Source organism: Plasmodium brasilianum, chromosome 14, assembly GCF_023973825.1.
Source record: "Plasmodium brasilianum strain Bolivian I chromosome 14, whole genome shotgun sequence".
NCBI classification, from domain to species: Eukaryota; Apicomplexa; class Aconoidasida; order Haemosporida; family Plasmodiidae; genus Plasmodium; species Plasmodium brasilianum.
In genome coordinates, this window is record NC_090127.1 from 1,624,213 (window position 1) to 1,641,416 (window position 17,204).

Consider the following 17,204-nt stretch of genomic DNA (forward strand, 5'->3'; position numbering starts at 1 on the left):
TAATATATTCCTAGTGGAAATTATTCTTTTTATTAAAACCATAAATCATTTTATATTATTATTATTACTGTGCTTATTCTTTTTTTTTTTTTTTTTCTTAGTTTCAATTAATATATAAAGAAAAATTATTAACTGAATAATATTTCTTATTACAATTTTACAAAAGAAACAAAGGCGAAGAAAAGAGAAAAAAAAAATTACATAATAAAATTAATAAACTAGTTTTTTGTTTTATTCGATCCTGAACCATATTAATATACAAGTATATAATAGCAAAAAAAAAAAAAAAAAAAAAAAAAAAAAGTGTTGCAGTTGTATATTCAATTGTTGTTCCAATTTAAAAATGAATATATCCTCACACTAATGTATATAAAAAAAAAAAAAAATTTCGTAATTGTATTACATTTTTACCTTTTTTTTTCTATTTATTTAAGGATTTATCAGAGATTAAGATGAAATTACTATGATTTAATGTTTCCACTGTTTTGTTTTTATTTATTACACATTTTGCATTTTTTCATAATTTAAGGCATTAATCAACTGTTGGGTTGTTGTTTGTAGAGCTTTATATATATATATATGTGTATAATTTAGAGTTATTAAAGTAAAAAATATATATTGCTTTGTTAATTGGGGTTCGACGAAATATACTTCAATAGAACCTTAACTCAGAAGAATTTTATTTTGGGCCCATTCTTTTTGTTTATTTTATTTTTTATTTTGTTATATTTTATTTTTTTGATTTTTTGCCGTGCATGCGCTCATTCTTAAGGTTTCATTTATTTTTTTTTGATTATTTTTTGGTTCTTAACATAAAACTAGCAATTATTTTAATTTTACCTTTATACAAATGTACGTACATTTTTATGTACATATGTGCATATTTTCTGAACACACCTTATTGCAAATATCAATTATTTAGTATATGAAATGTGTGAAAAGCTATATAAAAGGTAAATTTAATTTTACTACACATTATAAAGAAAACAGATAAAAAAATGAATATACAGTATCGTAAGTAACATTGTAAGCAGGAACATAAAAAACAACATAAGCAGCAAAGCAAGTAGAAGCTAAGACATAAGAATGCAAATAACTAGCAAGAAATTTCTCCACCTTTTAAAATACACCAATTTATTTTTTTGTTCTATGAAATATGTTGGTATTACGAAGAATCTTCTGTTTTCAATATTTTTTTTTTTTGTTTTAATAAATTTTTTTTAAATTAAAGTATTTCAAGATTTAATGCTTCTCTTATATATATATATATATTTATTTATTTAATTATATATTTAAATAATTATATATTTAAATAATTATATATTTAAATAATTATATATTTAAATTATATATTTAAATATTTATATATTTATATAATTATATATTTATATAATTATATATTTATATAATTATATATTTATATAATCATTTATTTATTTATTGGTTTTATTCTCCTAAAAAGCAAGATACAGGAAATAGCTATATTATAATGCCACTTCCTCGATTATAACTATTTCCTCCTTTGCTTTATATATATAATTTTTGTTTGTTCATATAGTTATTACACCATTGGCCACTATTGTAACATATGTTATATTATAGTTTTCTTTTTTTTTTTTTTTTTTTTTTGTAAAATGTGTAAATTAATATGTTTAATCTTTTTGCTTTTTACCATGTGTTGTAAAGGAAAGTTGTCAGAAAATTTGTCGGGGAAATTATCAGGAAAATTTCCGCAAAATTTGATCGCAAAATTTAGAAAACCAAGTACAGATTATGTTTTACAACTACTTCAAAAAAATGGAAATTACAATATTATCATATTAGAACCGGAATGTACACGTAACGGAAATATGGACTTGCTACAAGCTCCGGAATTTTCCGATTTTGACAGAAAAGAATTTTTAATGCATAATTATATGGTTATAAAAAATTCTCAATTTTCGAATGACAAATCATTAGAATTATATTCATTAAAAGAAGAAAATAGTAAAAGTTATTTAGTGTTAACATTTTATATAGGAGATTTTAATTTCTCTGTTGATAATAATTCACCATATGAAGTAAATTTGATTTTAAGTATAATACCATCAAATACAAAAAGTGTTTGTAATAATAATAATTATAATATTGTTTTCTTAAAATCGTGTGATGTTATGAACCCTGCTGATTTTGAAATTTTAGGTGGTCCAATTAGATTTACCATAAGTAAAACATCTGGAAGTGTTCGAATTAATATAACTGATTTTTTCAAAAATGGTACATGGAGAGCTTTTGTAAAAGATAAGATTTCTTTTTTACTAAAACCAGAAGATAACTGTTACACAGTATTAGAAAATAAGTTAAATAAACCTGCTTTAATTATAGAAAAGAAAACTATGCTTTATACCGAATGGGGTGAATGGTCTCAATGCTCTATGGAATGTGAACATCAGGATAATATTCAAATTCGAGAAAGGAAATGTGCACATCCAACGGGAGACTGCTTCAAAGGAGACTTAAAAGAAACAAGGCCATGTCAAATACCATTACCTCCATGTAATTCATTATTTGAATATAAAGAATCTTCAGCCTTTAAAATTTTTATGATTCTTTTGTCTGTAGCTCTCGTTATAGGGGTAATAGGAGTGTTATACCATATATTTTACAAAAGAAAAGGAGCTGAAAAGGAATTATACGAAAATGTAGCTGGAAGATTTATGTATGAGTAAGAAAAGAAAAAATAGCTAGTTCGTCGAACCAAATATATAATCCTATCTTTTTAACAATACTTTGGAGGATCATCCCTAAAATGTAAATATGCACTTAGTGTTATATGCCCACAAATCCGTACTTTTATACATGTATGTATATATATAATCATACAAACGTACGCATATATATATACATGTGCATATTATATAACTCGAATACTTATACGCATATAATACCATATGAAAGGGGGACTTTTTCCTTCTTTATTTTCAAGCACTTCTCCCATATAGATGGTTGCAAATTGGGAATAACATTATTACTCTTTTTTGTTTTCCTTTTGTTTTTTATGTTTTGTCACCTTAGCAATACTATTACGTTAAGGAATGTTCTTAATTTTTAAATCATTTTCTTTCTTATTTATCGAACTATTAAATAGTATAAATATGCATGCTTGTGTTTGCTTCTTGTATTTGAATTTTTTATGTATATTCCACAAAATTTAATCCATTTACTATTTATTTTATTATATCTCTTGTTTTCTTTATCCTCTTTTGATAACTTATTTTTAATATTATAACTTTTAGCTTTACGAAATTTTTTTTTAATTTATATATTTTTTGGTTTCTCTTTTTTATTTTATTTTTTTCTTTCCTTTTCATAATTAAAGAGGAATGGGAAAAAACAGAAAAAAATAGATTAAGTTGTTAATTATAGAAAATAAAGTGATAAAAATAAAAAATAAGTAATAAAATAATGAATCACAAAATGATGGATGACAAAATAATGGATGACTAAAAAAAGAATGACAACATAACGAATGATTAAATTTTAAAATTTAGAATGATGAATGTTGAATACTTATTCACTCATACTCTAATGTGTGTTTCATTATTTAATTTTTCTGTGGGCACAAAATAGATATACACAAGAATATACGCTTCAATTTTTTTCGTGTTCTGTAAGCAAATATATCTTATCAATCTTTTTTTTTTTTTTTATTTTAATGAACAATAATTACTGTTTTTGTATTTTTCCTTTAACATTTGCAAAGTACTCCTATGTATAAATGTGATATAGCAAGAACGGGGACCAAACTGCTTGTATCATCTACTATAATTTATCCTTCCTACATAAATGATTATATATCGTTACATACGCATATAAATATGTATGTATGTGTACATACTTTATCGTACTAGCATTATATAGGCTAAATTGTTGCGTAAATATTGAACTTACTACTAAATACACGAAAAAAATTAAAAAAAAGTATAAGAAATACTTATTTTAAAAATATTTATCATAATTATTTCGTTAAAATTATTTAACATATAAAATAAAAATGAAAAATCCAAAAAAAAAAAAAAAAAAAAAAAGAGGGAAATGATAAAGGAGAAAAGAGAAAAAAACATGAAAAAGAAGAGAAGAAAATAGAGAAGATATAATTAAATTTGAACCTACTAATTTTTACATGCACTTCTGGAATTGATTGGAAGCAACACGAGAAACTAAATCAGGAGTATTATTGTATATAATTAAATTAAAAGCAAAAAATACATATTTTAAATAGTTTTTTTTTTTTTTTTTGTGAAATAATTCTGTATATATAAGAACTTCTTATTGTTAAGACATCATAATGCTTATTCTTTTACTGATTGAATAGTCCTTAAAAATTACACATTTTCCTTTCTACGGAAAAAAAAAAAAAAACTTAAAAACTTGTGTAATAACTCACGAATTTTCTTAATAATTATAAAAAACGAGTGATATAAAATAGATAAAACGAATTGATCTATGTATTATATAAAAACCGGAAAAAAAGTGCGAATTATATAAAATTTTTTTTTTTTTTTTTTTTTTGTTGGTGCATGCATCCTTAATAATAAATGTTTTCAAAACATTAGCATGTATGTGATTTTTTCATATAAAAATAAGACAACTTGTATTTTTTTTTTACCTTTAATTTTTTTTGTTCTTATTTTTGTTCTTGTTTTTGTTTTTCTTTTTGCTTGCTTTTTTTTTTTTTTTTTTTTTCTTGTTCTGTCCTATTTATGTACTGTTGTATAAGTTATTTGAAATAAAATTATAAAAAAAAAAATGAAAAAGAAAACGTAATGCCTTGATTTAACTCCTAATGATAAAAAAATTTCTTCCCATTTTATATTAAAGTATATTTTATTTTTCTTTCATGTGGTTATCTTTATTTATATTAATGATTTTACAGTAATGTATAGCGGAATATATGCATGTATTTGTACACACATTTTCGCATGTACAGTAGCGTCGTTTTTCGTACAAACATTATATCTATAAATAGCCATCTAGATATCTATTCAACACAGTTTCATGAGTCCATAATGGAAATTAAAATGGACTATAATAAAAAATTTTTAAAATTTCGAATTGCAAAATTAATTTATTTTTTCTTGTTAATAAAAATAAATACACTTAAAATAAGAAAAGGTCCCATAGAGTCAGGAAATAAACTACATAAGAATGAAGAGAAGATTACTGTATTCCATAGAGTATTGCCTTATTTTTCTATGGAAGCAACAGTATTTGAAGATAATAAAATAAATAAAATAAGCCATGAAAAAAATATATGTGCAAAATTAGTTAAAGATCACAAAAATTTTAATTCTCCATTAGAGAAAAGGTACAAACTCGAAAATAGAGAGTATACTATCGAAATAAGGAATAAAGAAAACACATACCACTATACCAATAATCTTTTAAAAAATTTGGGATTAGAGTTATGTAATAAAGTATTAATATTTTCTATTGCTATTACTAATGACCTATGTGAGTTTGATATATATAATAATTATACATTATATATTAATTACTTAAAAAATGTACAAATTGAACATCTACAAACTGCATTATTGCATGGACGATTTTTATTTTTAAAATTACCTCAATCTTTTGATTTGAATAAAAGTATTCCTACATTTTCTGAAAATGAATATATTATAAAAAAAGGAATACTAGAAAATGATATTATAAAATTTGACTTCACAAATATTATTCTAAATCAAGTATGTAATTCCTCATCTGATCAAATACGCAAGCCATTTGATGAGAATAAAAATTCAAATAATAATAAGGATAACCAAAATAAAAAAAAAATAATAAATTTTGTTGTTATAACTTCGCATGTGTTGAGTGATATTATTATTTTCCCATCAACAATTATGAATGCAGAATATGTCAAAAATTATAAAAATATGAAGAATGTTGTAAAGATTAAAAAAAGTAAATTAGAAAAGATTTATCTCTTTTTGTGCTATTCTTTTAGCATTTTTCTTTTGATTAAAAATAAAATCTATTTTCCTTCTGTACTAAAAATATAATGTTTTTCTTTTTTTTCTTTATATCCCCCAAATTGCAGAAATAGTAAAAAATTTTACTGACTGGGTTGGATGGTCCCCCTGTTACAACATATGTAGTGATAACTTTTCCTACAAGTGCAGATATAATAATTGTATGAATGATGAAAGTGCTTTTTGCGATCAGCATTTACTTTTGGATTTTTACGAGTGTGAACCTAAGACTTGTAAAAATGAGTTGAACGGTATTATCCAAAAAAAAAAAAAAAAAAAAAAAAATACACATATAGATGGAAATAAAAATGGAAGTGGAAATACATATGCTAATACCTAGCTACAAAATTAGCTAAATTAAATTCCTTCCATTTTTTTTTTTTTTTTTTCTGTTTGCGTGATTTTAATATAGGTCCAAATGAAGATGGAAAAAAAGAAGAAAAACCTTCTTCATCCAGTGAACAGAATACGACGGATGAGGATGGATATTTATTAGATGATGACACAATGTCAGGGAAAAGAAAACATGAGAAAACAAACTTTTTCATGTGGATAATAAATAGTAAATACTATAAAAAATGCACATATATGTATAAATATGTATATACATACTGTAAATATATATGTGTCTATATACAATATATATTTAAATACGCACACTTTGAATATACCCATATAGAAATGTCGATTGAAACTTCTTTTTTCCTTCCCTTAATTTTTAGATAAAAAGCTTTCCCTTGGTCTTTTAATATTTTTTATCGTTGTCATAATACTTGGATGTCTGTATTGCTATGTAAAGTAACTTTTTTTTTCTGCTTTTTTATATTTTTATTTTAGCAAAAAAGCATATATTTGGAATAAATATTTTTCGTTCTTTCTTTTCAGCTCCAGTCTAGGCTTTCATAACGACGAAGAATATTACGTATCAAATTATAGATAGCAATAGTTATACAGTTAAAATTTTTTATTTTTTAATTATTCTCTTCATATATATTTTTGAAAGAAACATTCTTATATATTAATTAAAAATTTTTAAAGGTAGATAAAAACATTAGGAATACGTTTTTCCTATTTTATTATTTACATTTTATTTCTTTTAATTTTTTTTTTTTTTTTTTTTATTTAGTTGTAACATGCATTTTTGTCAAAACACGATAAATGCTATTCACAAATATGCTCTACAGAATGAATTACCTATTAATGCACTCCTACTGGAAAATTGCTAAATTTTTTTTATCTTCATAACACTAAATAGGGAAACGTTTATTCCTTATGTGTATATGTGCATTGTACACATAACACATATAATGTTTTATTTAAAAATTTTAATTATAGTAAACAGCGTGTACATTATTAACACAATGCAACAAATGTTATGTTAAAAGAATAAAAAACAAAATTGAATGAGTATGATAAAATAATTTTCACTAATAAAAATTCTTAATTACGAATTAAAATAACTTCAAATCCTAATTATATTTGCAATAATTTTGGTACATTCTTACAATTTTTATAATTTTTTTTTTTTTCTCAATTTGGTATTATGTTATCAAGCATTTAATAAGTTCTTCAAATAATCTGGGCACATTCTTTTTGCCTATACAGTGTGGAAACAAAAGAAAAAAATGGAAAAAAGGAAAAAAAAGAAAAACAAAAACATAATTAAAATAAAAACTAAATTAAGCTTGATATACATCAGATAAACGGAAAATATACTAATCATATACATATACATATATATATATATATATAATATATATATATATATATATATATATATACATAAACACAAATTGGATAAAAAACAGAAAAAATAGGAATAAATTTCGCATTTAGAACTTACCTGCTCGTTTAAAGATATCAATTCCATTAAGTCGCTTTGTATGGAATGTTTCTGTTGTAAAGCGTTAAAAAGCATCAAGCATTCGTCCCTTCAAAAAAAAAGGAATTAAAAAAATTATCAAAAATACAGTGAATAAAGGTACTAATAAATAAATAGGTATAGGCACAAGTTGAGCGCCTTTTCTGACATGCGAAGATAGAATTATTTTTCCATATATTATACTTACTTTGGTAACATAAAAAAAACATAAAAAAGGGAGTGCTTGAAATCGGACCATAACATAGATATACACATTAAAAAGCCTTTCCATATGAATTTATTTGTCCATATTTTTTTCTGTATCAGTAAGGGCATAATAATACTACTAATAAATTCTCTTAATATATTTATATTTTTTGTTATTTGACACAAAAACCTTCCATATATAGGAAATATAGGATTACTATTTTCCGCTATTTGTTGAATTATATTTGCTATATCTTTCACTGTTATATCATTGTACATTTTAATGTTTTCTTGATTATCAACTGTATTTAAATTAACTTTTGTTACAAAATAATCTAACATAATTTTTTGAATGTTTTTATTTTTATTTAAATTATAATAAAAATAAAATATTTCAATATTTGTTATGTAATAAGATTCATTTTCCTTTTCGTTTTGTTTCTCTAGAATATAGGAATAAGGCAATTGAATAATATTGTTAATGCAACATTTCAAAATTTCAATTTTTATATTTTCTTCCATCTCATTTTTAATTATTTCACTAAATATATGCAAAATTTGGTCTTTTTTCAAAAATCCAATTAATTCAATAATAAAATGGATATTTTGATTTTCTAGGTATAAATTATAACAAAAGTTTAGAAAATTAAAGTGGCTCTCCCTTACAGGATGTGAAGGACAATCATACAAATTCTTGCTTATATATTTTATTATTTCTATATTAACTTGAAATGCACTATTTTCATTCACAGTATTTGTTTCTTTTGTGGATAATTCTTTATTTTTCTGTTCTTCGTTTTCTGTACTTCCTACCTCTTCTTTTACCAATGCTTGCTCCTTACCACCTGTAGGATCTTGTGTCTGTTCTGTTTTCGTTTGTTCTGTTGTAGAATGTTCTGCGGTATTCGTATTACTATCATTTGTGTCGTTTCTCTGCACCTGATCATCCTTTTGATTCTCCTTTTCATCTACTCCTTTTTCATTCTCCCTTTCCTCATGCCTTTTCGTATTTTCAATACTGGTATCATTTAATTTGTTATTATATTTTAAAATTCTGAAAAACTCTTCATGAAATAAAGACTTCAATAAAGGTAATGTCTCTATAAACTTGTTCAACAAAATTGTCCTTACTTCTTTTTTTAGACAATTACTATATACAAATAAATATAAATGAAAAAATATAGATGATCTCACACATATACTCAAAAAGTTATCAACTGAATTTATGAAAAAGTTCAAAATATCTTGTAATTCTATATATTTAAACTTATCCATTATTTTTGTTTTATCATCTTCTGACGTTTCGTTAAAAAGTAAATTAAAATGTAACCAAAAATGATCTTTATTTTTTTCATACCCTTTTTCAATATTGAATAAAACAAATTTACACAATTCATCAACAAAATCAATACTTATAAAGTTTAGAAATCTATTTGATTTTTTCATCTTCTCAAGCAATTTTTTTTCTTCCATTAAATCTGTTGTTTTTATGAACAAGACAACGAAAATTTCTTCTAGTAATATTTTCTGTGATATTTCGTTCCTCTGTAGGCATTCTTTTTCTTCACTATGCTTCTTTTCACTTTCTTCCTCTTCTCTATGCCTTTCTTTAACTTCTTCCTCTTCGCTTCGCCTCCCTCCATTTCGATCCTCTTCATTTGTTGTCTTCATATGACTTTTCGTATTCGACTTATTCATTCTATTACCTTTAATTGCTTGCTCATTTTCCTTATCATTAATTTTTCCAAAACTACTGCTATTATTAAAAAAATCAGTTTCTTTTAGAAACGCTTCCACTGATTGGAAAATATTTGGCTGATGAAAACCCTTTATATATTCATTTAATTTTTCATTAATTGCAGCATAATTTTTTAAAGAGAGCATCCTTTTTTCGTAGAACGTAATTTGTTCATAATTCACAAAAATTGATAATATGTCATTGTAAAAAAAGGAAAAATTTGTTAACAAAAAATTATGAACAAAATTAATTAACTCTATTGGCCATAAATAAAATGCAAAGGGTGAAAAAAAAAGAATATCATTTTTTAAATTTGGGATGTACATACTGCATATATATAACAAAAATAAAATAAAAACTTTGTGATAAAAAGAATATATTCTTTTCGTGTATGTAAAAAAGTTTACTGTATTATTATAAATTCCTTTTGAAGCAGTTATTAGTTTTTTTAAAAGGGCTCTTATTTCATTACTCGACTTAAATAATGTATTAATGTATATACATAGTATGGTTTTTTTTGCCTTAATGTTTTGATTCTTCTTAAGTAAATTAGAAATTAGTGAAAAGCTAAATATATAATAGTTTGACGAATTCTGAGTCATTGTGGTATATTTTATATAGTAATTGATATTAAAAAGTTCTTCCTCCATTTCGCTCTCTTTTTTACATCTAACCTTTATAGTATTATCCTCATCATCCTCATTGCTAGCAGTACTAATAGCTTCTTTATCATTGTACTTAAAATCTGTATTTCTGTTCTCACTCTGGCTTACACCTACACTTATATTTGCACTTGCAGCACTGTATTTGTACAAATTCGCTTCATTATTTATCTCTTCATTCATATGATACGTATTAGAATTACTAATTTTTCTTGGCATTTTTAATGAATTATCGACATAAGCGGTATTATTATCATTATAGTTAAAATTCAACATTTCCATTGTTTCGTTATGGCAATTATTACTCCCTTTCTTCTGTGGACTATCATCATACGCCACTTCTCTATTGGTTTCTTTATTCATACAGCCATTATTATATTCTTCTTCTTCATCTTCTTCTTCACTTAATTCAATTTCAAAATGGGAAAAAGACGCATCTGACGATTCATTATATGTAAGACTATCATAAATATACTTATTTTCACCATCCTTATCAGAATATTTTTGGATATCATGATAATTAACATTTGGTGAAGACATTAGATACATATTATTGTTATGATCAGTTACTTCTTCCCCAGTAACATGTTCATTATTAATTCTCTTCTTTTTTTCAAGGGTACTGCAAGAGTTACCATATATAGATTTTTCTTTTATTGCTATATTATATTCGGAGCATTGTTCTTCCTCTTCTAATTCTTTATGTCTGCTAGTCTTTTCTCTCTTTTGGTTACTTGAAAATTCATCAGTATATCTTTTTTTTATCATGTCTTCTTGCGATTCCTTCTCAACAAAATGTAAAAAAGAACTATGCTCGATTTTACCTTCCTTATTTTTTAAAAACTTTCCTTTGTTCTTTCTTTCATCTATTATTTCCTTTCTTTTCTCTTCATTTTTTAAAAAAGACATGTTATCATTATGTGTGCTATTAATATATCCTTTATAATCAATATGGATATCTATATTATTCAGCCAAATAATTAAATAAATAAAAAACGAAAAGGATAACTTAGGAGCTTCTAATATTTGTTCTATAAATGTTTTGATGTATTGATCTCGATGATTTGCTAAGAGTTTATCACTGTGTAAAAAAAATATAAGAAGATTTAAAATTTCGTCATATTTACATTTTATTTTGAAACTCCTTTTCTGTAATTCATATCTGTACACACAATCCTTCTTCTTCAATTTTTTTTTTAATTTATAAAAGTAATTGTAACAAACGGTTGTGTAGCCCAAAATGTCATTGTCGTAGTTGTTACCATAATAGAGATGTGCACAGCTCGTATTCGCTTCCAACCGTTTTAACTGATTTAATCTTTTCCTTTTTTTGGCCTTTTTCTTTTTTTTTTTCTTTTCATCGATATATGCGTAAAACAGCAAATTGTTAAATATTTTAAATACAGTAGAATAATTTAGAAAAATATCGTTACGGGTGTCCCCTGTGAACACACATATAGAATTAATTTTTATAGAGTATAAGGTAAGAAAAAAAAACTTTAGCCTTTCTTTCATCATGCTATTTATAATAATTCTTTTAATAATATTATTAATAATTTTAAGATTATTAATTTTTTTAATAAACACATTTTCACCTAGAACTTGAACACTGTTTTCAAGATTGTTATTAAGTATTTGTGAAAATATAAGAAAAAAATATAAATCAACCGTTCCTAGTATAAGTTCATTACTTTTAACATTATCATAATATTTTAAATCATTATTCAAAAATTTGGAATACATACTTTTGTAATTCATCTGTTCAATCATATTATTTTGCATATCCGTTGAATAAATCATTTCTTCTTCCCACTGACTATCACTGATTTTGTAATCCTTATTATCGCCCCTTTTTTCATACACTATACTGTCATCATTAATCTCTTTAAAATTTTCCCTTAAAATGGGTTTATTTTTATTTAGTCCTACTACACCACTTTCCATGTTACTATTATTCTGATAAGATGTAACGATATGATTCGAGTTGTGCATAAGGTCCATCCCCCCCTCAGCAATTTTCATAACTGCTTGTTCATATGAATTAGAATTAAAATCATAACCATAAGGACTACCACAAATATTGCTGTCACCTGTATTTGCCCCTACAATATCTGTGTTTTTCTTTTTTCTTTTTTTTTTTTGTATAAAATCTATTAAGTTACTCTTCCTGGAACAGTCAAAATTTTCATAAAATTCTTTGTCTAATTTAAAATTAGTGAGATATAATTTTTTAATAATTTGATTTATAAAAATGTTTTCCTTTTCTTCTTTTTTAAAATCTTGATTTTCATTTTCGCTTTCATTCATTTTTACTTTCAAGTACGACATAATATCTACTTGTTCATTTTTTAACTTCTTATATCCATAATCCTCTTTTCGTAGAATTGTTTTGTTCATATGTTCACAATTGAAATTGTTTTCATTGGTTTTTTTTTTTCTTTTTTTTTTTTCTTCTTCTTCTTCTTCTTCTTCTATGTCTATGTCTATTTCTTGTTCCTTTTTTTTTCCTGAAAGCGCATTGTTCAATGATTGTATTTTTTTTTTTGTTAGTTCATCCGTCGTTCCCTCTTCCCCCATGAAGTTTAATAGACTAGTAATATATGAATAATAGAATGAAAAATTTACATTTTTTCTACATATTAATATATACAATTCATTTTTAATATAATAAAACATACAATGAAGAAGTTTTTCTTTATAATTATTATTTCCTTTATCAAAGGAATTGGAGCCACGCCCCTTTCTTTTTTCTATATCTTCATCAAGAGAATCAGACATATTTAAATTATCTTCCACATGAATATTACAATTTCTGTCTCCATGATATCTCAACCATTTCTTTATATTTCCTTTTAGATGCATTAATTTTTCTATCATTATGAAAATGTTTTCAAGAAAAAAATTTAGTACAAAGGGAACTTCACGAATTAAATAGAAAATATTTCTCATCAAATGCGTAAGGAAAATAATGTTATCTGTTGTTATTTGATCTATGTTATTTATTAAACACCCCAAGTTTTGTAAATATTTACTTGCATTTTGACTAGCATCATCTTGTTGTCCTACATTGTGTGTATTATCAAAAAAGGAGTTATCGAAGAAATTCACATAATTCATGCAATTCCTATAATGGGTATCATTCGTATAATAATTCATATAATTATCCATAAAATGCTCTGCTTGATTGTATTTCCTTTCCTGAACAATTTTTTCACCTGTTAACAAATCATTTCTGTTGGCAGTGATTACCACATTTTCATTCGTAATATTTTGAAATTCATGTTTTGAATTAAAATGATATATTAACTTATTAAAAATTTCATATTTGGTTCTGTCATTGTTTGTATTATTTACTTCTTCGTTTTTTACCTCCTCATCAACTTTATCCTGTTTAGTTACATGTTCTTTCTTAATATTTTGTTCTTCTTCTATTTTATTATTTTTACTCTTTTTTATTATATCCTTTTTTATTGTCGTTCTTGGTTTTGCAAATGTTGATGCGATTGCTTTTTTTATTTTGGCTGAAGAAGAATTATCGTTTGACCAGTTGCCATCTTCCTTGTTTTCGTTCATAAAATTTTCGTCCTTTGCATGATGGAAAATGTTATTTGCATTGTTACTAAGATTAAAAAGAATTAAATCGTTAAGCAGTCTAATATTTTGTTCGAGCCAGATTAGTATAATTTCATCATAATTTTTTAAGTCCACCTTATCAGTAACATCATTTAAATAAGATATATCAAATATTTCGTTAATAACATGGTGAATTTGTTTATCTTCCCTTAATATTTCTTTAAATATATTTTTTTTATTTTTTAAAACATGGAAAAAAAATAAAATTTCCTTGGTTAAAATTAACATTAAATTTTTAATGAGATCATATTTATATGGATTATCCGTTATCCATTTATAGAAGTGGAAATTCATTAACACGTTGAAAACTTTTGATTTTAATATAACATAATTATGAAATCCTTGTTTAATGTTATTGAGGTTGTTATTCCTATAATTATCATCGTCATCATCATCATCTTTTGCGCATAAACAAATTTTTGAAAATAATAAACCTTTTAACAAATAAATAATAATCTTTTTCAAATATTCAATAATTTTTACTATATAATATTTTTCCTCAAATAAATTAACAAAGTAAGATATAACTAAATAAGAATAACTTTTATTAATTCTCAAAATAGAACAACAAAAGGTTAAAATCCTTGTAATGAGCCTTTCCTTAAATGATATAGTATTATTTTTTCCATCATGGCTATGAACACGCTCTAATAATAAATTGACATATGGAATAACATAAATATGAATTATCCTACTATTTTTTTTATTTTCATTGTTAAAACATTCGAAGAATATTTGTTCTATTTCATTTATATGCATAATCAATGTTTTCTCGTCTTCTTCATTGTTTTCGAGTACTTGTATGATCTTTTGAATTCTGCTTTTTTTACTTTTTAACATTTAGTTTTTATGAAATTAAAGTAATCATATATAATAATTATATACATATATGTGTATACAATATATATCAACATAAAAATTGCTACAGAGTATAACTGAAGAAAAACAGGCAAAAATCAGCTCCTTAATTTTACCTCACACTATTTTTACGTGCTTATATTTATAGTAATAACAATAATGATAATAATAAATGGCTTGGCTTTTAAAATATCACGAAAGTGGGAAATTTTTTCTCTTATTTTTCTTATATTTTGAGAGTAATTCAAAATTTAAGTCATCATTTTCTTATAAATATCGTACAATGTCAAGGCTTACATTTATGTATAAATAACTGATTAATATTTCTTTTATTAAAAATTTAATACACTTAATAACAGAGTTACAATGTTTTGCCTTGACGTTCCTTCTAATTATTATTTAAGTATATATGTAAAAATTTTAAATGAGCACAAAAAAAAAAAAAAAAAAAAAAGCTTTGCTTTTCAAAATATCATAGGCTATTTTCGTTTTACATTTTTTATTTTGAACAAAATGAATTAAATTTTATTGCTATATATATGAGTCACAATACCGGTATTACTTGTATGTGTATATATATGCAAAGCCGCCATTTTATATTTCACTTAAATAATAAATGGACAACGACGAACCTATTTAAAATTTTATATTAATAACAGTACTTTCCATTTTTTTAATTTAGGAGGTGGTGGTTAATATATATACATCCTCAACATCCTCAAAATATATTTTTTCTCTTTTTTCATTTTTCTTTCCCTTTCGCTGTTTATTATATTTTTAATTATATTATAGTATGCCTTTTAATCAAAAAACATTTAACTTAAAAAAGTTCATCAGTCAGTCTAATTAGTTATATATGTTAAAATAAATGAGAACAAAAGTTATGAGATAAATGTGTTATATAGAAAAAATTTCTGCTATAAATTTGGGATTATATAGAATATTTTTCATGTTATTGTTTTATTTTTAAAATTTGTACATTTAAAGAATTAAAATGTATAATAAAATGCGTTCCTTTGGAATTTGTATTGAAAAAATATTGTACACCCATTGGAGGAAAAAGCAAAATAAGAATTTAATTGTATTTTCTTTTTTTTCTTTTCTTTTCTTTTCTTTTTTTTATTCTCTTTTCTTTTTTTTATTCTCTTTTCTTTTTTTAATTCTGTTTTCTTTTTTTAATTCTGTTTTCTTTTTTTAATTCTGTTTTCTTTTTTTAAATCTCTTTTCTTTTTTTAATTCTGTTTTCTTTTTTTAATTCTGTTTTCTTTTTTTAATTCTGTTTTCTTTTTTTAAATCTCTTTTCTTTTTTTAATTCTCTTTTCTTTTTTCTTTATTCTTTTTTTTTTTTCAGATTTATTAGCTATCATTAATTTTAGAATATCTTTAAGCAAATTTTTTTTTATACCCTACTTTGTTTTATTTTAATTGAAGAATAAAAAAACGAAAAAGAAAAAAGTATATTTATTAGATATTAAAAATGAACGAGAAAACTCATTTTGAATATAACTTAATTTCAACACAATAACTAAATTTAAAAAAAAATAAAATGATAAATAATAGCAAAAACAATGAGGAAAAATGTTAGTATAAAGAATAACAAAAATGTTAATAAATTTATCATAAATAATAATATAATAGTAGCATTTTGGGAAATTAAAAGAAACATTAAAATTTTGTAGTAATAATTACGTATACAAAAAAAAAAAAAAAAAAAAAAAAAAAAAAAAAAAAAAAAATACAAAAATGCAGTAATATTATAGTTTTAAAAAAATGCTAAACACTAGTAATAATAAAATTATATATATATATTTTATTAAAATGTAATAACAATTTTTTAGTTTAAAACTCTTGTTTTTTTTTTTAATGTTCATAATTTTTTATTAAATTTAAGAAATGTTACATATATTATAATATCATAAAAAGATACTCATATAACCTACTGATTAACTGTTTTCCTGCACATCCATGCACTTTTTTTTAAAAGCAGTCAGAAAGAAAAAAATACATTACACATTATATGTATGTATTATGTATGTATGTATGTATTATGTATGTATGTATGCAGTGTTTTTATATGTATATCATATAAAAAGATACACAACCATACATATAAATAATGTTACAAAGGAAGACATTTAACACAAGGGAGAGAAGCTTGCGAAATAAGAGTAACATAGTATTAAAGAAAAAAAAATAGCATAAGCGGTCAGGTGTGTGTATATATACGTGGG

General features: G+C 23.5%; 3 protein-coding genes across 3 annotated transcripts; 2 read left to right on the forward strand and 1 right to left on the reverse strand.

Moving 5' to 3' along the window:
* Positions 1 to 1,673: 1,673 nt before the first annotated feature.
* MKS88_005580 (thrombospondin-related apical membrane protein) lies at positions 1,674 to 2,708 on the forward strand (the record flags this gene model as incomplete). The annotated part of the gene is made up of 1 exon (XM_067218856.1): positions 1,674 to 2,708. The coding sequence occupies one exon, from the start codon at positions 1,674 to 1,676 to the stop codon at positions 2,706 to 2,708; it is 1,035 nt and encodes a 344-aa protein (XP_067070790.1).
* A 2,253-nt stretch (positions 2,709 to 4,961) lies between these two features.
* MKS88_005581 (uncharacterized protein) lies at positions 4,962 to 6,954 on the forward strand (the record flags this gene model as incomplete). Its single annotated transcript, XM_067218857.1, has 4 exons — positions 4,962 to 5,946; positions 6,083 to 6,265; positions 6,427 to 6,523; positions 6,900 to 6,954. The coding sequence occupies 4 exons, from the start codon at positions 4,962 to 4,964 to the stop codon at positions 6,952 to 6,954; spliced, it is 1,320 nt and encodes a 439-aa protein (XP_067070791.1).
* A 609-nt stretch (positions 6,955 to 7,563) lies between these two features.
* On the reverse strand, positions 7,564 to 14,955 carry MKS88_005582 (symplekin domain-containing protein; the record flags this gene model as incomplete). Its single annotated transcript, XM_067218858.1, has 3 exons — positions 7,564 to 7,611; positions 7,858 to 7,945; positions 8,084 to 14,955. The coding sequence occupies 3 exons, from the start codon at positions 14,953 to 14,955 to the stop codon at positions 7,564 to 7,566; spliced, it is 7,008 nt and encodes a 2,335-aa protein (XP_067070792.1).
* Between the last annotated feature and the right edge of the window lie 2,249 nt (positions 14,956 to 17,204).